A 23,272-nucleotide genomic window follows, 5' to 3' on the forward strand; every position below is an offset into this window, starting at 1 on the left:
TCCGCGAGGACCAATCAAAAACTCAAGGAAGTTGTCGTGCTAATATGCGAATGCTAAAAAATAAAGTACATTTCGTAAGAGGACACGGATTAACAGAGAGATATGAGTTGTTCAGAAAGCACACACTTAACACAACGCACTTTCTTTATGCGTAATTGTTTCAGTAGCTAAAAACTACCGCTGTTGTTAACATCCCCTAGCACATTAGCATAATGTTGCTAGGGAAGTGGAGAGAGCAACGGTGTTAAAACCGCACACGTCTGGTCCTTCCCTTGTCAGTCCGTCAGACTGAGTCCTGCAGAGAGGTGAGCTGCTCCAGACTGGGTCCTGTCACCATGGCGCGTGTTGAGACATCCTCCAGTAGGCCGTACCACCTGGTTATCTTTGGAGCCTCTGGCTTCACGGGCCAGTTTGTGGTGGAAGAGGTGGCTCGGACTGTGTCCGAGGGTCCGAAGGGGAACCTGAAGTGGGCCGTGGCGGGCAGGAGCAAGCAGAAGCTGGAAAAAGTTGTGGAGCAGGCCGCCGGAGTCCTCAGTACGTACCTGAATAGTCCCAGTAGATGCTCGTTTTGCAATAGGGAGAGCTTTTTAATTCATTTGTTCAGCTGAGGCAAAGGCAAGACAAAGGGCAAAGAGAAATATCTTAATGCACGATGACTAATTTATTCATGTTTGGCTCATTGAGAATGACACGTTTGACTTGACTTTGACCCTAAACTCTGACTGAACTCCAAAGTATAAGCGAGGTTGCAACAGAAAGTTAACCATTTAATTTAAGCTATTATTATTATTATTTAGGGGTGCAGGTAATGTTGACATAAATTTGTGACAATTAATCACTCAATCCTATACTCTAGTAAACGTTAAAGAGTATGTATCCATAAAGGATTTATTATATAGATGTATATGCATTATATATAATGTTTATAAACAGTATACACTGTAGAAATTAACTCTTTGCTGAAACTGTATGTAGCAATGGTTGCTATTTCAGCTTGACACAGTAAATGATTAGTCATTCAGTCTATTAGTATATTTTCAGATGATCAGTTTTGTTTTAATAGTAACAACTGTATTTGATTATAGATATAAATTTGGGCTGCAACTAATGATTATTCTTGTTTATTCTGTTCATTTTTTATTATTAAATGACTAATTTTTCTCTTTAAGGGCAGTAATTGGCAAAAAACAGTTTGTGTCTTTTCCGCAATAAACCACTTACATCTTAAGTAAATCCTAAAAATACTTAACCATTGACTTGACTCATTTCATTTCATTTGTAGCAGAAACAGAAATATAACTCCCCTTGAATGCAGTTAATTTGTGGAATGTGTAACAAATATTTACTTAATACATTGAGCATGCCAGTAATTTTCCAGGTTGACAGTTTGTATCCATGGAACACTCTAAACATGGAAAAATAAGTCCATCACAAGATCAAGAACAGGGAGCTATTCTGCTGTCATGATAGTAATGCGAGTTTCCAGAGGATTAGATAGTTATTCTGTTGTCCCCTCCTCTTCAGCTTTCTCTGTGGGGAGTGTACAACAGCTGATGGAACATACCAATTCACTGTACAATCCCTGTCCACACAAAGCCTGACAAGTCAGTTAGTCCAGTCATTCAGTGAGCACTGAAGACAGCAGTTTGTCTCTCTTTAAACTGAAATTTGTCTTTCTTCAACAGGCTGCAGACAGTCACGGTGTCATATTTAAAATAGTTTGTATTGTTTTTGCAAGTTTCTTTTCCTTTTTTGGCCATTTTTTATTTCTTCTTTCCTTCTCACATATTTTCATGCAGTATTTCAGCTGGAAACTCTCCAGTGTTCCTTTCTGCAAATTTCTTCAACCCTTCCTTATAACATCTCATATCCTGCCATATATTCTCACTGAGAAGTATTAGGTCAGTTTATTTACTCAATAAAATAAATAAATAACTGTTTGACATCCACTTTTGAGGCCAGATGTTTGTTATTGCCAAAACTATTCAAATACACTGACATTCAGGGGGCATTTTCTAATGGTCAAGGCACAGTTAAGATAAAGGTAAAACAGACGAAGGCATTTATAGAGAATTAAATGCTTTGCATCTTTGGTTGGGTTGTAATAGTATAATAATAGTGGCATAATAGAGGTAATCTTGCTCAGTTAACTGTCAGACAGTGAAAATTAATGCAGCCATTGCACCTCAATGTCACATCATGCATCACAAATATTTTCATTTATATGAACTATGAATACTGATGTCTGAGAACTGAATGGCAGAATTTTCAGGTCAAAATACACTATAGCACCTATCCTTACAAAGTGTGTGTGTCTGTGTCTGTGTGTGTGCACACAGGTAAACCGGAGCTGAGGACAGAGGTGGACATTATTGTGGCAGATGTATCAGAGCCAGACTCCCTGGCTGCCATGTGCAAACAGGCCGTGATTGTTCTCAACTGTGTGGGGCCTGTAAGTAGACGATTCCACAGAAATGTCTGTGCCTGTGTTTATTCCTCTTTGCTACACAAAACTTGCAAACTCTTGTGACGCAAACTAGTTTTTTCTCACATTGTCTCACAACATTGTCTTGTTGGCATCTCCCTTTGGCATCACTGTTGCTCAACTTATCACCATCTTTCTCCATCTTTCTCTTCTTTCCTCGCTACCTCTATTTTGCTTTCTCTCTCTCTCTCTCACACACACAATACACAATGAAGGCTACTGACTTACAGACACAATAAGTTGCATTGTCTTAAAGTCAGAATGGAGAGTAGATTTCCAGCACCACTGCTTTACGTCCTGTGCATCATTCAGGTTCTTGTTTCAAACTAAATTCTTCTTCTACATTTGCCACTGCTATTGCACACAGCAGTGTTATGATTATAAATCTGTTCTGGTGCTACCAGGGTGAGAAAGACTACATACTCTTATGTGAATCGCACATCAGAAACAAGGATTTTTAATCAGAAGAAAATGTATTTTTCACTGCAAGTTAGTCTGTGTAGTATAACTTGAGTCAGCCTTGTGCAGAAACCACATGTAGATTCTATTTTTTTTTTAATTATCTCACATTATCTCACATTTAACAGTAGAGATAGGAAACAAGGGCAGAGAGAGAAGGTTATAACATACAACACGGGTCCCAAGGCCAGGAATTGAACCTTGAATGTTGCAATTATGATGTATCCGTCTTAACCAGTACACCACCACACAACCTAAGGCCACAAACAGTCAACTCAGAGGAGTCATATGAATAATATTACTTACATGAATAGAACACATGACGGCACAGTGAACAAGTTGAACAGGATTTGCGTAGAGACCTGGGTTCTGCAGCTGCAGGGTGCACCATCAAGAATTTCTGTGTGGAAGGCCAGTGAAGGACCAGGTCTTGTTGCTGTACTAGTGGAGCAGGTTAGGATCTGGGTGGATAAAATGAGCATAGACATTGTCAGATGAAAATAAGTGGTTGGCAACTCAATTTGTATTGAAGAAGACGTGTCTAAATTCTCTCCAGATCAACACAGGGACTTAGTATAGTTACTGGGGAACTCTACCAAATTCAGAAAGCAAGGGGAAAAGATTAAGTATAACAGGGTACAAGTTAATTTCTGTGTGTGTCTCTCTATAGTACAGATTCTATGGCGAGCCAGTGGTCAAAGCCTGTGTGGAGAATGGAGCCCACCATATTGACATCTGTGGAGAGCCTCAGGTATGTAGTGTTCTGTGTTTCTGAATTGTACTGTATGTTTGTGTATTTTTGTTTTCCTTCCCCTTCATTTGGTTTGACCTGAATCCTACACCTAAAAAGGTAACGCTTTTAATTTCATTGTGCATGTTAACTAAAGGAACACTTTGATATTACCCTCCTCACCTTGCATCATTGAAGCTCCCATCGCAAACATATGTTTTTTTTTTTTTTTTAAGGCTTAAAAAAACTATGTCCAAGCTGATGTTGCCCTGCAGGGAGAGTATTCTGGAAAGCAGGTTTAGTGAAAACTTTGTTTACCCTGAGTTGAGGGAAAGTCTCAGTTTTCTGCTGCAGAAATTGAGATCAGTTCACCCCTGACTCAGTTACTGTCGCAACTTTCTCTGTGAACCTACATTTCTTGCTGCCTCCTGTTGCAGAACTGCCTGAGACAATGAGTCGTTTCCTCATTCATACAGTTGAAATCAGAGCACATGTAGGAGCGCATTAATTAGCAGAAGTTTACATCTGGAGAAGCAGGTCAAAGTCCTGGTTGGATAGGCTATTAGACCTATCTTTACTAGTGTTTCATCTTTTATGATCAATCACTCATCAGTGTAACATGAAATATTACGCAACGTGGATTCAACCTGAGCTCTTAATAAACACAAGTACTCCTAACTTGTTTTAACTGCATTTCACCTACTATGTTAAAAATTTACCATACATTTAAATATAATATATAAAATATGCTTCTGTGCAATGTTTTTTTATGATGTAAAATAAACATCTAAAATTTTACACTCAGTTTAAAGCTAAACCCTTTTTTCTTTCACTGCAAATCACCAAAACCAGGCTGTTACTGGGCCAGATAATGAGGTTTGAATCATAGGTCTATAAATAAACCTGTTTGATTTCATTCTCTACTGCCAGCAGCACTTTGTTCCCATCAGGTTACAGCTGAATAAATACATATACAGATTTAATGTAACAACCAGTAGGATACCAGCACTTTATCATTCACAAAGGAAATTCAGATTGGCTAAATAATGAATGAATGGACTACGCTGAATAAAACGTAATAGGGCTAATTTCTTGAATCATTTCTCCAACTGCTAATTCTTTGTTTTTTAAAGATCAATGTTCATTAATGGCACATATTAATACTTCTAGCTGGATTAAAATGGAGACACTTTTCTTTATTTGCCAATTGCCATGTGAATTGTAATATCAAAACTCCATCGATGATGGCTTATTTAGTTCACTGCACATTTGTTTAACTCAAAGTGAACATACTCAAAGTTGACTAGACTAACTCTGATCAGCTGTTGTGGAACCAAAAACTCTGAGCTTCCAATCTCAGGGGGAGTCGGGCTCAGAGTTCAGGGATAGATTCAGAGGAGCAGGCCCCAGATGTCCAAACACTGAGGCGTGGCTGTTGTTTGTGTTTGGATTAAATGGGAGACGTGCTGACTTTCATGCTGTATCCTGTTAGACAAAATTTTCTCTCAATTGGCTGCATGACAGCAGTTTTCTCTCGCCGTCAGATGCCCATTTGTGTAATGCAGCACGTCTCACTTAAACAAAGTCAGCTCTCTGATGACCTAACTTAAGGTTTTATGTGAGTCTCTTGGTTCCTAAAAGCTCTCTGAAACTACACAAAACATCCCACTTTTATTAACTTCAAGACAGAACTTGTCTATGAAAGCAATGCTAACCTTTCTGCTAGGTGTAATTTTGAAAAAAATCTTAGCAGTTACAGTAATCTACGCTCACGTTTATTTGATGCTTTAGAAAGTGATCTTCACCATGATTTCATACTAATTGTTGATAAAGTACCAAAAAGAATTCAGTACAGTATAAATTAATCATTGGTTGTTTAACAGGCATACTAACAAAATGTGTCTGTCGGTCTGTCTGTCTGTCTGTCTACAGTTTCTGGAGGGCATGCAGTTGAACTACAGCAGCCAGGCAGCTGAGAAAGGTGTGTACATCATTGGGAGCTGTGGATTCGACTCCATACCTGCAGACATGGGAGTCCTCTACACCAAGGACCAGTTCAAGGGTATGCATATGTGGACCCCGACTCCCTGTGACACTGCAGTGGTCCCTTTAATCCCTTTCTGTGACTTTACTTAAATTATTCAATGTTGTATTTGTCCTCTGCAAAAATATGCTGTGTGTGTTCATCCACAGGTACATTGACTGCAGTGGAGAGCTTCCTGACTGTCAATTCAGGACCTGATGTATGTAACTAGTCAAGGACCAGGTTGTTGTTGATCCCTGATCACCCCCACCACCCCTCCCCATTTCTATAGACTAAATTCTTATGTGGCATCACATATTTTCTTCCATATCTCAAATGCTTCTTGTTTTTCTTTTGTTGGTGTTGCTCCATATTTTCTCTCTTTGCACATGTGTTTCTCTGTCTTCCTCTAATAGGGCGGCTGTATCCACGATGGTACATGGCAGTCTGCTATCTATGGTTTTGCTGATGGCCATAAGCTTCAGAGTCTTAGGAGGAAGTTTAATCACAAACCTCTCCCTACTGTTGGCTCTAAGCTTAAACGCAGGTACACAGATTAGTAATTAGTAGCTAGATTAGCCTTTTTGCTTTTTTTCAAATGAAATCAAATACTTTTCCCCAAAGCCACTTTACCAAATTCATAATAAATACTATATTGTAGGCTAGTAGGCTCTGAAATGTGTAAGCTAATGTAGACATTTCACTGGATCCTTTTTGGAGACAGTATGTCCCTACTGGAGACTGTTGTCAAGGCTTGATGTTATACACAGAAAATGACACATCACGAGCATCAAATGTGGCTTCTGTCATTTTTGTTTTGCATAAGTGCATAATCTTCTGGCCACAATTTTTGGTGTTTTCTCAGTATGTTTTACTGGTTGTGTGTGTGTCTGTGTGTATGTATCTGTATTTGCAGGGGAGCATTGTTCTACAGCAATGAGATCCAGCAGTATACGCTGCCCTTCATGGGCTCTGATCCCTCCGTTGTGAAGAGAACTCAGCGCTTCCTGGCAGAAGAATACCAGGCCACACCAGTCAGTCTTTTTTTTTCATGCCTTTCTTTCTTCATATCCTGTGTCCTCTTTTCTCACAGTTTATTTTCCAATAATGATTCATGTGTAAAATTAATTCTTATTAGAGTGTTTGTGTAGAGAAGCATCACAGAGAACTGGTTTTTAGAAAAAGCTGATTGTTCACTTGTCTGTAGTCAATCAATCTGTGTTAACAAACTGAAAAATGCCTGCAAATTATCATCACAGAGTGCAGAAACAGTAACTCAACAGTTTTATTTATTTATTTTATTTTGTTTATTATTTTCAAAATAGGTTAGTACTGACATGAACGCATTATGTATATTACTGCCTGTGCTATGTTTCTAGAGCATTAAATAATCTGCTGTTGTCAATCATAGGTTCAGTATGGAGCGTATGCAGGAGTAGGAGGCATTGGCAACATTATCAAGCTGATGTTCGCTGGCATGATGTTCTGGTTCTTAGTCAAGTTCAGTTTTGGACGCAACCTGCTCATCAAGGTAAACAAGCATGGCATCATAAAAACAACACAAAGATATAATACAATTTACATTTCACAAGTGACTATAACACAATATTCCACCTATTAGAAATCAGAGTACACATACTGTGGAAATATTTTAGTGCTTATCTCCTCCTGTTGTTTGTGCCCACCCTCTCAGTACCCAGAGTTCTTCTCCTTTGGATTTTTCTCAAAGGCTGGTCCAACCAGAAAGCAGGTAAGGTGTTGACAGCACAGAACATAAGAGGCACTCAGTCAATGTACAACACCAGTTCTTAGCTCAGATAGTTAAGCATGTTAATAAGAAAAGGCTCTGTGTTCTGATATCTGTTCTATGTGTATCCATGTGTGTATTAGATGGAAGCTTCATCCTTCCAGTTTGCCTTCTATGGAGAGGGATACACAGAGGGGCAGGATCCCTTGCAGGGAAAACCCAATGCCAAGATCCGCACACTGGTTCAGGGACCAGGTAACTGGAATTAAAAAAATCCAGATCTTTTTCTTTTCTTTTAGCCCCATGCAGCACAATCATTAAATATTTTCATAAATACAGGAACAAAGCACTGTAGACTGAGACGAACCTTAACCATTAGTTGTGTTAGGTGCGTTCTTGTTTCTCTCCTGTCCAGGTTAGTAATTGAGTTACCAGACAGTTACCCAGTGTGGCCGCTTTAACACCTTCTTTGATGTGTCTTATTTTGTTGTCTCTCTGTTATTATTCAGAATGTGGTTACGTGGCCACTCCCATTGCCATGGTACAGGCTGCTCTAACAATCCTGAACGAATCCACAGCCTTGCCCAAGAAGTGAGTTATCACACAAATCTACTGCCTGACCTGTAAATGCACCATGAAATTAGGAATTGGTTGATTGATAATCTCTGAAAAACCAGATGGGAATTTAGTGTGTTTATGCTTTTTTTGGTTGTTTTTTGCTTTTTTTAAATAGAAAGACTAAAAGTGAAAGACATGGAGCAAATATTGCTATAGCATTGCTACTGTGCTGGATTTTTATCGTATTCATTTCATATTTCTACAATATAATGGTTTAACCTGAATGTAATTTGATAACATTTCTGAGACTTGGGTATGAAATTAATTTTGGTTTAAATTCAGTTCTTATTTTTATCCTTCATTTCCAGGGGAGGAGTGTACACTCCAGGGGCTGCGTTTGCAAAAACCACGCTGGTCGACCGCCTCAACAAACACGGCTTCCAGTTCTCTGTCATCTAAAGTTTACCCCCCCTTCCTGATGCTGTACTCCAGGTTTTTTTGAGCACTTACTAATATGCATAATAATAATAACTGGGAAGTTTCCAACTTTAGAAAAGAGCTATTTAATTGACTTGAGATGGAGTACACTTTCAGATTAAGTTCCAACGCCATTTTTGATGGTACTTTCCGCATTTATCCTTTTCATTTAGTCAGAAACCTGCCAGTCTCCTCTTTGGCTTGAATGTAGCATTAATGCTCTGCTTGTAAGACAAATAGCACAACTGTGGCAGTGTTTCCTTGCCAAGGACAGTAAAAGAACAGCTGCGTGTAAATGGGTTTGGGCACAGCCCTCCAATGACACGAGTTAAAAATCCCCCTTAAATAACACGTTTTTAAAGAGCCATGGTATAGCAAGCAGTTAACTTAATATTATTAAACATAATGATCACAGATAATATTTACAGTGGCAGAGTAGACGATTGATAAAGTAGGTTGAAACCAGTGCTACAGAAGTAGTGAAAAAACGACTGACAATTGTCATCGTGTAAGAAAAGCAAACCTCTACAATCTTTATAAGTGTTGTCCTTGTAACATAACAAGGACATTACTCCCTAAGTAGCACTAACATTGTAGTTGTACATGTGTCGTTCTGGTTCAGTGCAGTGCAGCTGTTGATAGAGAATTAGAAATCTGCTGTGTGTGCACGTACATGCTTGTCTTTCCTGGCCTGGCCTGTTAGTTAAAAATCCTGATTGCTTGGTTTTTGACAGGTAATAGTTGGGCTATCACTAAATCATCCTAGTTTCGTAAATGTTTTTTTTTGTAGCTGAATGTTGCAACGGTCCACCTATCCAAATGTTTGCTTTTGAGCCTTGTCAGAAAATGCATCCAGGTGTTTGTGCACAAAACAGCATGAAGTGCTCCATGAAACTGAGCAGACCCTCTCTGCTGTTTAGTTAACAAGTGTGTTCAAAGTTTTTGTTGCTTATATGGACTGGAATAATTTCACCCACAAAGTGATGAGTTGGATCTCAGTCCAGACTTGTTTTTTCATGTTTTTGAGAGTTTGAGCATTATGTGCATGGGACAGGCTGTTTTGGGGTTTTGTTTTGGTGTGCTTTGCTTTGTAAAGGTCTCATAAATAAAGCCAAATAAAGTCCTGCTAATAGAAACAAGTCTTTGAGTTTTTCTCACACAGCTTTATGGAAAAAATATCAGTAATGCACATGATGCATTTGTTGTCAAGTTACACTTTACATAACATTCAACAGTGTCTTGGGTTCCTTTAATAAAATTAATAAAACTTACCAATGTACAAACGAGAAATGAAACTAGCTAAAAAATATATATTTTTGGCAGTAATAGACTCCCTACCTTTAAATATAAAGCACTGTGATTAAACTCCTTAATTTAAAATAGTTCAGAGTGATGTCACTGTCTTTTCTGAAGTTGAAGTTATTCAAGCTGCTTCCAAACACAGAGATCACTGAGAAAATGTCCACATTTCGACTGAATGACTCCTTTCAGCAGCTCTTCCTGCACAAAATGTGTGGTCACACTGCAAGATGGCACCGATTCTGGTCTTTCTATTATCTCCATCTTCCTGCTTATTAACTTTCAGCCTTCCAGCAAATGTACTGGTGGTTCAGCTCATTTGTCATGGAACCAGAGAAATGCTGGCTTCAGAAATCTATTATTTCCTGAGCCCCTACTGTGGACTCGATTATGGTTTGGCCAGCCCATATTCCAGAGCTGTATCTGTGTGGAGAGTTATATTGTAATGGTCTGCTTTTTGATTTTCCTCAGTTAACTGCCAAAGCTGATATTCTATTTACTTCTATTTACTTACAGTTGTTCTTGAACTTTAAACATGACAAAGAACTGATTCAAAATAAAACTCCTGATATATTAACAAAAGATTAACAAATATTTATTCATAAAAATACAGTTATCTCCTGTACAAAACAGACAGCAAAATGTTCATGACTAAAAACTGTGGGAAGGGGGTTTATTGTACCCACATAATTTGTCTAGGTTGTTTCCTTGGTTAATCAAGTAATTTGCACCATTTGTTGCCATAACCTTTATGCTCCACCACAGTCCACGACATTTGTTGTTCATACTGTCTCTTGGTTGAGCAGCTGGTGAGAGTAGATGACATCTTCATAGTGGTATTTCTCTGCTATGGCCATAATAGAGTTATGGCACCTGAGTTTGCTCAGAACCTGCAGCACTTCAACCACAGCAGACCTGCAGACAGACGTATATACTGTCAATAAAAATGTATGGAGAAAAGTGCATGAATTTATAAAAATAACCACTAAATAAAATATGTCATATTTTGCTGCTTGTCACATGATGGGGGAATAGGAAGTACGTTTTTTGTCCAACTGCTGGTGCATCATCAAGTTACCACAAACACACAACCTCTTCAACAAATAAAGGTAAGGTTTGATTTAAAATGCAATAAAAATAAACTGATTTCTTTGATAGTTATCTGGCTGATAAAAAACACTACACGAGCTGTATCTGTGAAAACAGAAACTCTCCTAGATGTTCCCTTCAGTAAATCTGACTTGGGACTGATGTGGACTGACCCCGGCCTCATTACCACATATGTTGTGGAAGATATTAGTTAACCACAGGACAAAAATCTATCTGCTATCTTTTTCTGAGGTCATACAAAAACCACACAAACCCTATTAAATTCAGTTTTGCTGTTGGTATTAAAGCTTCTGAAATGGTCAAAAAACATTTCATGTCTTTTGTAACAGTGTTAACATGTAGGCAGGTTCTGTTAAACTGGGAGCAGAAGAACCCATCCACAGACTTGGCCCTGTTAACAGAGGTGATGCAACACCTCCAACTAGAAAAAAATTTAATTTACACTAAGGGAATATAAATAACTTCTATTTGATAATACAGCAAAAACACCCTATGCTGTCCTTTTTTGGTTTAAGTACTCCTTTATGTAACTGTATTAAAGCATTTTGTACAACCTAATATACTAAAAATCCCAATAAACAGAATTTAAAGATTAAAACAATTCCAAAAGCTTTTTCTTTCTTATGAAACACATTGTTTTTATTACCTAGTGTTTGGATCTTGAGGAGACTGTTGTTTGCAGATGGTATGAACTTTCTGAATGAGGTGGTTTTCAAAATTCTGGAGCTGAGGCAAACAAAGGTTCTCTCCCTTGAACCATGAGAGCGGAAGACTTTCTGCTATCTGGAAAGATGGAGGGAGAATATTATGAGGTTAAGGGGGGAAAAAAAAAAAGACCAGAGAAAGTGAAGGAGAGACCACCAACAATCAGATTAATGTCAAATCCAAAAACAGAGACTGGTGCACATTCCACATTAAAAATGTTAAATCCAAATACCTTTTTGCATGTGAGGACCGTATTGTTGGACTGAGTCTGACTGCACAGAGTGATCATCAGGTATCGGTTGAGCAGTTTGTCCAGCATCACTTCCTTCAATACAGTCTCAGGGAGCAGCAAATCCCATTTCCCCATGTTACCTAGTAGCTAATATAAACACAAAACAACTCCGGTCAACAGCTTGCCAGACTAGCTCTCTACTTGGAAAGACTGAGACAGTATAAGATACACAAGTGCTTGTTAGAGAGCAGTACTTTGATGGCTGTCCAGAACTGTTGTTCCCTGAAGCGACTCTGAGGAGACGACCTGTCTTCTAGCAACCTGGATAGAAAAGCAGACAGCATATATAATAGATGGAAAGACCATAAAACAACAGAATATAATATGACACAGTGATTAATGTGATCTTTAAAAAAAATGCATTAATGTAGGTCATTGATTCTCAATTTTCTCAGTCAATATAATACATAAAGAGATGTCTTGGTCCTTGTCATGAACATGGAAGAAGATGTATAAGAGTGTGAAATTATGTATTACTCTGTCCTTAACAAAAATGGTACTTAGGTGAAGTTAAACCTGCTTTCTTGTTGCCAGTCATTTAAATAATCACTTAATCCGTAATAAAAAGGCAAAAATAAAAAATTAAACTGACTTTTTGGGGTACAGAGGGATGAAGACGTCATCATCTACACAGCTCCTCAGTCTCCTGACCACAGCCTCTATGAATGCCTGCACAATACATAGACACACATGGTTATCACAAACATGATCATATACTGTGATATCTGACAGGCAAATTATTATATATATTATTTATATACGTTAATGCTGTTTTTCGTCTCACTTCTTAATTGTTAGACATTAGCCATTCTAAAATCACTGTAAAGCTTGGGGCTCACTGCTTGACTGAAACTTGTAAACATTAAAAATCTGCTGAAATTGCAGTGCAAGACAGAAGCAGGATGATTTCTGTGTTGACAAATACTTCACCTTGACTGGTTTACTCTGCTCCCCTTCAAAGATGGAATAGTCCTCCTTCAGTCTGTGACAAACATCGGTTAGACAGACTGACTGTTGGCGGGACATGGGATCCCACACCAGCTCCACGAATGCTGAGCAACAGAACAGAGCAAAACAGACAGACAGTGAAATGCTTCTGTAGTTTGAAATATCTCCAAACTAAAACAGGTCAAAGAGCTGGATAAGTTTGTGGATTTAATGGTGGGTGAACAGCAAATCACTCAGAACTGGATACTAGGCTGCTCTACATTGTGGAGATGCAGTCTTTTACTGGAGCATGTGGTGGAAGAGCAGGAAGCAAGAAGAGAGAGAGAATAAACATTTTGTCCTTGGAGAGAGAGGATAGAAATATGGCACATGTACTACAACTAGTAAAAACTCTAGGAAATCATGTAGTCTGTCTAAAATGACTGCTGCCTTGAACAAATGTCTGTTGAGCTTTGCCAAACTACAATGAGTTAAGTGAAATCTGTGGCCTGGATTTAATGAGGGTATTGTTTAATAGTTTCCTTAAAGAAAATGTGAAAGTAGCAACTAAAATCAACAAGCAATCTTTCCATTTCTAAAAAAAAATAGTTCCAAGACACTTGTGCTGTGATCACTGCAGCTTTAAACAACCTCCAACAATCTCTCTACGTGTTCTCTCACCAGTTTGCATTTTGACAAATTACATTTACAGAAAATGTGGCTCATCAATGTCAAAGAGCATGCCTAAATGTGTGTGTATGTGTGTGGTCCTACCAGTTATTTTGGGTAGGACAGTCTTTTCTATGGCATTAGACAGTGTCTGTCTGTCTATGTGGTCAAGCTCCTCATGGCCGTGTCCATGACAAAAGGTCTCCACTGCTGTGAACCATGGGAGGTTTTCAAAGTCCCCACTGGCATCCTAAGACATACACACACATTATATTAGACACAAAATATCATATGTTGTGTAACTCCAGTTATGAGTATGTTAAACTAAGCCTCTGTGTTTGTATGTGTATGTAAATGATAAATTACCTTTAGTGGGTTCCACGCCAGTAGCTGATGCCTAATAATGGGGTTCAACAACTTGGGCAGACACAGAGAGATGTATGCACTGTGGTAAGAGTCAGAGTAAGATGCTCTCCATTCTTCAAACCGAGACAGAATCTTTTTAACGTCAGAGAAGCCGTCCTGGACGTCAGAAAACACTGCCTGGGACTTCAACAGGATAGCAGCTGGAGAGGTAGGCAGAGAGGGAAGGAAAGAGAGTGAGACAAAAGCAACAACTGTATCACCTCAATCAGCACAGATACAGCAACGTTAGCTTTTGGGGTTTTTTTGTTTTTCTTAGGTTTTGCTGCATTTTTAACATACAAAAGTGAAAGAGCAAAAGAAAGACGAGAACCAAAAGAGAAACTTGCAGTGAGTAAAGTACAGACTTACACTGTAGACTGGCAGAATTTTACTGTATCACACTGTTAAAATAAAAGGTTAAACAGATGAGAGCTGAACAGATTTAATTCCTTCTTACCCATCTTCTTCTGTAGCTGCTCTTCTTCTTCAGCTGAAGGTTGTGTGTCTTCAGGAATATCAAAGTCTTCCTCCGCTTCAGCAGCAGTGCCTGCCGCTCTGCAACATGTAAGACATATTTTATACAAATATCTGTGTAACACCAGAGTGGGGAGCCTATTTCACAGAACTTGTGCATACACCATTTTGTAATATATTTGTACTGGATTTTATTAAATCCATTTTGTAACCATTTCTAATTGACTATTTCAGCAATCTTGTTTAAGTGTGGAATATATTTAAATATAGCTTATGAAAGAGTTATAAACCAATGAAGTAAATTCTATCTTGAAAGACATTTTATTACACTCACCTTTGAGTTTCTGTTCCACTGGCTGAGCTTCCATTCTGTTCATCTGTGCTATCTAAAAAAGTGACATTAAAAATCCACTTAATTTAAATAAGAAAGGAACAAAACTGGTGAACTGACGCAATGTAATCAGGTAAAGAACTGACCCACACGCTCAAAAGTAGATTTAGAAAGTGCACAAACTCACAGCTGAGCTGCTGCAGGCTCTCAGCCTGCTCCTTGACCTTCTGTCTTCTCTGAGCCAACAGTGCCTCCATCTGGTCAGACAGCAGAGTGTGAAGCTCCAGCTCCAAAGAGTTGATCTCAACAACCTACAGCCAACAAATTATTCACAGTAAGAACATTATCATCATTTATCTTCCAAAGAGGGAGCATCAATATTCTCTACAATGTAATTATAATAATCAATAATTATAAATAATCAGAATATGGCAACCATTTCATCAACACTGACCACCAAAACCTGAAGGCTGGTTATCAGCCTGGCAGTCACTAAAACTTAAATGATGAACTACCATCAGCAAAGTGAGAAAAATGTACGTTTTTTATTCTATTAACTTTATCATTTTTTTTGTAATGTTTGCTTGTATGAGACAGTTAACAGTAAAGATAACTGGGATAGACTTATTTTTTTCTGACCTTCTCCCGCAGACACTCCACCAGGTTGTGCACATAGAGGGTCATGCTACGGTAAAACTTCAGCTGGCTCTCTGAGGAACTTTCCTCCAGAGCATCCAGTGAGGTTTTAGCACTTTCAACATCCCCCTCCATCCTCCTCAGCTCTGCCTGCCGTGCTCTGTGCACCTCCTTCAGGGAGTCCAGTCTAAAGAGGAGAAAAAAAAAAATCAGAAAGAGGTGTAAGTGTGAAGTGAGGAAAACATGGGCAGTGTATGTTTGATTACAGCACAAGTACTGCCTGGAACTGTGGAGTAATAAAAACAGGAGGCAAGAAAATAGGAAATATGTGCACGAAAGTTTAATTCTGACCACTGGAAAAATGTTAGGAAATTCATCTGATCCAAAACTATTATATCACTAATATTTCAAATTGTTATGCTCTGATTTTGAGGTAGATATAGCTAGAACAAACTTACTTTCCAGAAATCCTCCTCTTGACCATTGAAACGCTGATGGGAGGAAGGGTCTTTGGAATTCTGGGCCCTGCCGATCTCTTCTTTTGTCTTTGTTTGTCTCGCCTGCTGCTGCTGCTATAGCTGCTGGATTCACTGCCAGATGGGCTCTGCGAAAAAGAAAATGAGAGGATAAAGAATGTCAAAGCTGCAGGACGGAGCTGAGTAGCTACACTGGAACAAGGCTTGAGACTATTCCGTCAAACAAAGTTCTAAACTAGTTGGGGTGAGTGAGCAACACAGAAAGAAATCACACTAGAAAGAAAAAGGAAAATTTCAAGAAAAAGAAAGAATTTCAGAAAATATGTGAATGTGTAAAAGAGAAAAAATAAAACAAAAAGAGATGTTTAATGGATCTTCCTACCTGTTCTCCTGGCCATCTCTTGACTCCCTTCCCAATTTGTGTCTCCTCCCAAAGTTCCTGCTCTTCTTCATCAGTCCCTGACAAACTGTCATCACTTCCTCCTAGATTATACATAAACATGCAAAATAGTACATTTAATATTCCCACCATTTGGCCGCAAGCTAATTATTCAGGCAGGCTTACTCTTATGTAATTCTTATTGTATAATATAATAATATAACAGGCCAATTTAATTTAATCCTGCTGCAACTGTGGTTTAACAGCTCTACTAATTCACATGATCATAAAAAGGGATCAAAAAATGCAAATTCCATGTTATGATAGATACCACCAATACAATAATACTGGACCACAACATCTACTTTTTAAAGCTGTTACAAATTGGCATCTGATCTATTTATGCATCATTAAAGGTCTACTTTCATCCCCTCTGTTTCTCCCCTCTTCGTCCCATCTCTCCTTTCTCCCTCCCTCTCATACCAAGCTTCTCAGCTATCCTCTCTCTGATGCTCTTCAATCGTGGGGCGAACTCAATTCTTCTCTCATGATCATCTGGCTCGTCATCATCATCATCAGCTCTGTCTTCTTCATCATCCCTGCTGTAGTGATCTGGCGTGCTACCAGCAGAGCTCTGGCCATCTCGACCCAGGGGAATGAACTCTTTCTGGGCTCGGGTGGCACGACGCTGCCTCCGGGCTGCCTGGATCTCTTCAGCGTTAGGGATAACTACTGTAATGACAAACCGACATACATAAAAATGAAGGAATGTGCATGTAGACAAACGCACAGGCAACAACTGTGATATGACACACACACACAGTGGAGTCCCGCAAAAACACATACCTGGTTTGGCAGTAGAGTGACTAGAGTCTGAGCTAGCCGAAGGAGATCCGACACCACCTTCATCACTGTCATTGTCAACACTGTCGCTGTGATCATCCTCATCACCATCGTCATCATCATCATCGTTATGGTGAAGACCAGGTGGTGAAGCCTGACTGTCGAAACCTTGCCTGGGAAAACCAGCTGGGGCTAACAGAGAAGAGATTGAGACATTTCAAAGTATGATGATGTTGGTCTGCTCAAGATTATCACATTTTATCGCACATATTATCTAGATAATTGCTCAAATAAGATGAAAATCTTTTATTTGTTTTAATTTGATTAATGGCAAAGATATATTAAGTTTGTTTGCTAACAATTCAGAATTTGAGATTTTTGTATCAGCAGTGCTTTTTAAAAACAAAATTCCTCTGTACTAGACCATATCTGCTAATGTTAACGCTGCTAAATGCTTATGCTTTTCCCATTCTTTTACATAAATCCATATATAAGAATATGTCAAATTATACTACAACTTATTGTACTTTTTATTAGAATATACACTCAGTTCCCAGTTTATTGGGTTCTTTAAGAGGTGTTCTGGTACATAGCTGATATGTCAAAGAATCTATCCTTATCTATATACAAACCTGATCATTGTACCCTTCATGAGAGTGGGATTTATTTATGGTCTGCTTTTATTTTAGTTGGCTGTACCTGATACACAGGCAATTTAGTTACTGTCACATCCCTAGATCATCCTAGATTATCTGCCTGCCCAGTAAGACTTGTTTTTGCAAACATGTATTTAATGGATGCATACTGTAAGTGTATGTAAAGCTACATCTATCAATGCTAATGTGTAAGTGTCATGAGCATTTTTTGATCCATTCATGCACCTACCTGTGCTGTGGGTGGTCTTAGCAGGTGAAGCTTCCTTCCTCCTGACTTGGAACAGCACTGCTTTATCAGAGGACTTCTTCAGTTTAAACACTGGTTCTTCAGCTAAGACAATAAGAAGAAACCAGAGATACATTAGGAAAAACCTGCTATTGATTCCCTGTTGATCCCCAACTACCTGTACAGTGAAACACCCTGCTGCCTCCGAGTTCCTATCAGGTACGATGCACACAAAAGTATATGTAAAGTAACTTCACTATTTGACCAGAAACCTAGAAACCACACCAACCGTGTGTCAGTTACTTTGTGATAAACACAGTTTTGTGTATTTTGACAAATGACCCACTTACAAGACAGAGGAACCAACTTAGGACTTGTGTGAGCTGATAGTGAACTTCAGACGTGCATATTCCGTGATAACGTAACTGGCGATAAAATCCAATGGCAACAATTCTGACCAAATATATTCTGTCAACATATCTATATTATTTTGAGTCTTATTGATACACTCCAAATTCAAACTCCTGCTAGCAATTCAAGGCAAATTAATTTCACATTTCCTTTGTCTCGGACGTTGCTTTGACGTCTGTTAACAGGTGTCGTTGAGTAAAGGTCTGACTGAGGTACACCTTTGACAATATTGACTTCAAAACGCCGTATTTACACTTACCTTCTTTGTCGTCAGAGAAACTGAGGACGGTACTTGTTTTCTTTTTCCCTCCATTTTTGTCTTTCCTTCTCTCTTCTTTTTCTGCTGTCACTTCCAGCGTCTCCCCGTCCTCTCCCTCACTGCTGTCCGGCTTCGGGGGCGTCAATTCCTGTTTCGAGCTGCAAGAGATCCCGCGGCTCTGGGCCACTTTGGACTGTTTAAAGACAACAGCCGGAGCTTTCTCGGTCTCCTCTCCATCTCCGCTGTTCTTTTGCTGCTCCTCTTCCTCACTGGAGCTCTCTTTTCTCTGCCGAAAGTTCCTTCGGACCTTTTTGTTAAACATTTCGCTCCACTTACCGAGGAGGTAAGAAGCGTGTCGTAAACTAAATGTAAAGCGTGCTACGTCACGTCGGAAATTGCTTGAAGAAGTCGCAAGACGTAACGTAAAACCGCCGCAATGCACCACGGGCGGTGTAGTGAGCTTGTAAGGGCGAACCAAACTGTATAGAAAAGAGAGAACTCTTTACATTCTTCATATTTTTAAACGGCACCATGAATTAAAACATTTTTACATATGGCAGTAAATTGTAATGTGGTCCTGTCATTTATCAGTTAGGCTATCCTTACTGGGGCCGCCTGTTCCACTGCGTAAATATAATATTCAGGATAAATTAATAATGTATACGTGTTGGCTCAGGAGAGTATCTGTGGTAAAATGTCAACCAAAATCAGACGAGGTTAGGAATATAACTATGTGTCCTTATATAAACATATGACAACGTTGGAACAATGTGTACGTAGCTGAAGTCAATGTAGGACTTCTAATTTAAAAAAAAAATAGCTGTGGTGATTGTGTTGCTTTTTCCCTTGTCTTTCCCCCCTCAGCTCTCCCATCGATTGTTCTCCCTCTCCATCTGTTGAACTTTTATTCCTCCCTTTCTCTCTCCTCCCACTCGGTGGACGGTCAGACGTTAACAGCCACCCATCATTCGCCGTCAGCCATGTTGTTGCTGTGACACACTGAGCTGTCAGCAACAGGTTCTCTGACTTGTACTGCAGCTAAACTTTAACATTTCTCCGACAATTACTGACCTCTTTGGATACTAAACCTATACAGCGTGTGTGGGAAACCTTCCAGAAGTGGCGGATGATAACTTCAGGCCCCTCGAAAGCTCAGAAGTTGACGTTTTTTGGCTGTAGTGAGAGAGGTACGCAAGCGAAACTGCTTATCTAAGCATGAGAGTTAAGTTTGATGTTGTTATGGTAATGTTTCTATAGATAGCGTTTAGGTTTCATATAAGCTTTTAGACTATGTGTAACTTCGCCTCTTAACCTTTATTTAACGTTTAACGTTTGTATTCTTTGATTCATGAATGTGAGAGAAAAACCTATATATGAAGGAGGGGTGAGATGCTTCTGTGCTGATCTGGGAGTCGGGTTGAGTGTTAGGGTTAGCTAGTTGTTAAGTTATGATTTCATTAGACGTTTGTTATTATTGATACCCACATGTGGGGGCAATTATTGGTACTTCTGGAAGGCAGATTTGCAGGAAAGTCTTCTAAATTCTTCTCGGTTCAAACTAGTTGAGCAGGTCTCAGGCCGGTCTTAGGCTGACTGGTGACAAGTGATCAGGGAGTGTTACTCTATCAGTTTATCTTACAGACAGGCAGAGGGAGGTATAAGTTAGGCTGAGAGGGGAATTAAAGACAATCTGTGGTTTTCAATACAACAGGAGTGCTCAGTTTTGTCTTTGGATATTTTTTTTTTTTTTTTTTTTTTTTTTTTTTTTTTTTTGCCATAGTGGGTTTCTAAAGATCCAGATCCACCAGAGAATAAGCATCACTTCCAGTATCAGTGATTGTTACAAGCAACCCAGCACAGAGCCATGTAGGAATCCAAAATATTCATATGTTTGCCAGTATTTGATAACTGACCATTTCTTTGCACAAATACAGTCATCCATGAAATTTATAAGGAGCTGTCCTGATTTGATTTTATTGTTTTCATTAAGTAACTAGCTCTGAGGTGTCTTCATTTACTGAAGTTGGTGAGTGGAAGTGACTTCAGTCATTTTTGTATAATATCTCAGGCATCCTTTCTTTTACACAGCAGCCTGATTAAAAATATTTCCCATCGATTGCAGCTACAGAAAATTATGCCATCATCAGCATTATCATGTGTAATATTGATGCCTACACCAATATATTTTTTAAAATGTTTAAGCAGTTATTGCTAGACAATGATAAGTTGAATGATATGATAAACCTCTACAGAGAAGGTCAGGAGCTTAGAGCCTTTTCAATATTCTTGTGACCATGGAGTAATCATATGAGAATATTTCCTTGAAAAAACAAATAAGGGAGAGAGAAATACAGAGAGAATGGATGTTGCTGCACAGGATGCAGGGTAATAATTCAGTTTGAAGGGCCTGGTGTGAGATGCATGTTGAAGAGTCTGCCACAGGGAATGGGCAGTATTTACTGCTCTGTTGAGAAAAGTGAGAAACCACCAGTAATCAGGCCAGCAAAATATTCCATTAGTGCCAGTGGTGTTAGTATGGTTATGTTTGCATGTTCATCCGGTTGTTAAAGAACTGTGATTTTTCACACTGCTCATCACTACTTGGAAACATACCGTCATAAATGGGGGCGTTAGTTTAACAATATTATTTGAAAATGTGTGAAGGGAAGTGTGAAACCAACCAACATATAGTTAGCAATAGAGACTCCATTGTGGTCTGCCTTGCTGCAGCAAAACTGCAACCATAATCACTATGGCCCCAGCAGTGTCATGATTACAATCACTAGGTCCTTCTGCCTATAGTTTTACACATACTGTAGCTTAGTGAAGGGTTTGAAGGCTTGGCACATGCTTTGTCACTGCCATTGTACTTTTTTCTCTTTCCAGGTTCTTATATGTCCTCACAACCTACTGTCTTTTATTTTTTTACTGAACAGGGTCCTGCTCTTTTTGGTAGTCTTAAAAAGGGACTTTACTTTTGATTTGATCAACCTGGTTTTGACCTCCATATTTTCAAACGTCTACTAGACTGAAGGATCCTCAAGGCAAGACACTCAATGCCCACCAGCTGCAGTTCTCTTTCACCACAACCTTCCACTCCACCAAAGGTCAGGGTTCTCATTTACATTATTATTACAGGATCAACATTATCCGCAGGGCTATCATAAGCTTTATTGGCAATTTTTTTCATCATTGTCATGCCACTTGAGATCATCATTGCCGATTTACCTGAGATCATATGACTTGGCGTTTTTTGAGATTATGTCACCAAACCCAGTACTGGGCAGGCACAGAATTGATACAGCAGCTGTAAGGTTTAACCCACCTTTTGACTGCTTCTTTTTAAAATCTTCCTCACTAAAACCACAGCCATAATGACAATGATGAAACACATGTATATATACCCACAGTACAACAGGAACAATGCCGTTTGACAGTCTTTTCTCCAGTGCTGTCATATCCTAATATATTTACAAATCAGGGCAGGTCAAAGTAGACTACAGGAGGGAGAGGCATGCCTTGCACCTTAAGAAAACAAAACACAGCAATGTAAACAGGATTAAGCAAATCCAATCTGAGACGCTCTAAAAAAGGCCTGTGCAGCACTTTCTGAATTTGTGAATGCCACTGGTGGATGGGGTGTTCAATGCAGCGAGGGCGGATGTGCTGAAATATCACTTTAACAAGGCCAGTTGATGAGTTAACTCTGTGATGGGAAGGGGTCAGAAAGACTACAAAATAATAACGCAGAAGCGAGGGGAATGGGCGATAAAAGAGATGGATAGCTAGAGGAGCATGGGTAATTCTACTGTACACTTAAACACACGCACAAAGGCAGAGAGAGTCATCGGGGCAGAAACAGAGTCGTGGATGGAGCTGATGTCATTGGTGTGAGGTCAGTGAGCGAGGCTGCTAAAAATCAATCATTTCTTAGAACAACAGGCGGTGCTTGTTTCTGAACACAGTAGTGTTGAGGACAGGCCAGGGTCACACAACTAGCAGGGTATAGATTTAGGGGCAGACGAACAGGCACAGATATATAATGACACACAGTGAGACAGACAGAGGAAAATAAGAGTCAGGGAAGGAGGAAATGGAGGGATTAACAGAGGAGGAAAGTTTCACTGTTCATCAGTGAGTCCTTAACTTAGACTCATCAATTTCTGTCTGGTTCCTCATTCCTCATCATTTTGTTTCCTTCCACCAATGCAAAAGAAGCAAGGTGCCATATAGAAGGTGCGGACTAAACAGATTATAAGGGACAATGGACAAATGGACAAATGAACACAGATAAAATCCAAGTATGAGAGAGACAGTAAGACACACAGGGTTCAAAACTTGTACCAAAGCAGCTAAGGTCAGGGACAGCAAGGCTATTTATCCAACACTTTTCAGTGTTGTATATACTAACTGAGAGACAGAAGTGTCCCGGGCTTTCAACAACCACCAAAGCAGAACTGAGGAAGGTGAGGTCTGACCCACAATGGCAAGCCAAAAATGAAAAGACACACAGTGAATAAATGTTTTTGGTTTTTTTAGCCACCACACTTTAGTAAGCCAATTATAATGCATCAAGTGGCTGAGCATCAAGTTGTTTTTTTTTTCTTAGTTGAAAGATGTGCAGGCTTGAAAGGCTTTAGCTTTTTCATTAGTCTTTTTTTTATTAAACGCTCTGTAATCAGACTAATTAACAGG

At 39.2% G+C, this 23,272-nt stretch overlaps 3 protein-coding genes across 6 annotated transcripts in view; 2 read left to right on the top strand and 1 right to left on the bottom strand.

The window, feature by feature from the left end:
• The first annotated feature begins 87 nt into the window (after positions 1-87).
• LOC121199560 (saccharopine dehydrogenase-like oxidoreductase) lies at positions 88-9,611 on the top strand. The gene is made up of 12 exons (XM_041064413.1): positions 88-534; positions 2,340-2,452; positions 3,615-3,695; positions 5,607-5,736; positions 5,868-5,917; positions 6,114-6,244; positions 6,614-6,731; positions 7,109-7,228; positions 7,391-7,447; positions 7,588-7,699; positions 7,954-8,035; positions 8,371-9,611. Exons 1-12 carry the CDS (start codon positions 336-338, stop codon positions 8,459-8,461), a joined length of 1,284 nt encoding a protein of 427 aa, XP_040920347.1. The 5' UTR covers positions 88-335; the 3' UTR covers positions 8,462-9,611.
• A 112-nt stretch (positions 9,612-9,723) lies between these two features.
• gcfc2 (GC-rich sequence DNA-binding factor 2) lies at positions 9,724-18,965 on the bottom strand. The gene is made up of 18 exons (XM_041064065.1): positions 18,578-18,965; positions 17,911-18,012; positions 17,029-17,217; positions 16,666-16,914; positions 16,186-16,286; positions 15,786-15,931; positions 15,331-15,514; positions 14,879-15,002; positions 14,695-14,746; positions 14,344-14,441; positions 13,848-14,047; positions 13,587-13,731; positions 12,816-12,937; positions 12,478-12,554; positions 12,080-12,146; positions 11,826-11,972; positions 11,535-11,671; positions 9,724-10,693 (listed from the first exon to the last, which is right to left on the bottom strand). Exons 1-18 carry the CDS (start codon positions 18,897-18,899, stop codon positions 10,561-10,563), a joined length of 2,595 nt encoding a protein of 864 aa, XP_040919999.1. The 5' UTR covers positions 18,900-18,965; the 3' UTR covers positions 9,724-10,560.
• A 602-nt stretch (positions 18,966-19,567) lies between these two features.
• The window catches only part of itsn2b (intersectin 2b), a 31,641-nt gene continuing 27,936 nt past the window's right edge, over positions 19,568-23,272 (top strand). For 3 of the 4 annotated variants that reach the window (XM_041055724.1, XM_041055561.1, XM_041055484.1), the window contains exon 1: positions 19,568-19,764. The gene's annotated coding sequence lies outside the window, so the exon portion shown is untranslated. Of the gene's footprint in view, positions 19,799-23,272 lie in introns of all 4 variants that reach the window. The other variant, XM_041055633.1, reaches the window with a different exon arrangement.

Source organism: Toxotes jaculatrix, chromosome 1 (genome assembly GCF_017976425.1).
Source record: "Toxotes jaculatrix isolate fToxJac2 chromosome 1, fToxJac2.pri, whole genome shotgun sequence".
NCBI lineage: Eukaryota > Metazoa > Chordata > Actinopteri > Toxotidae > Toxotes > Toxotes jaculatrix.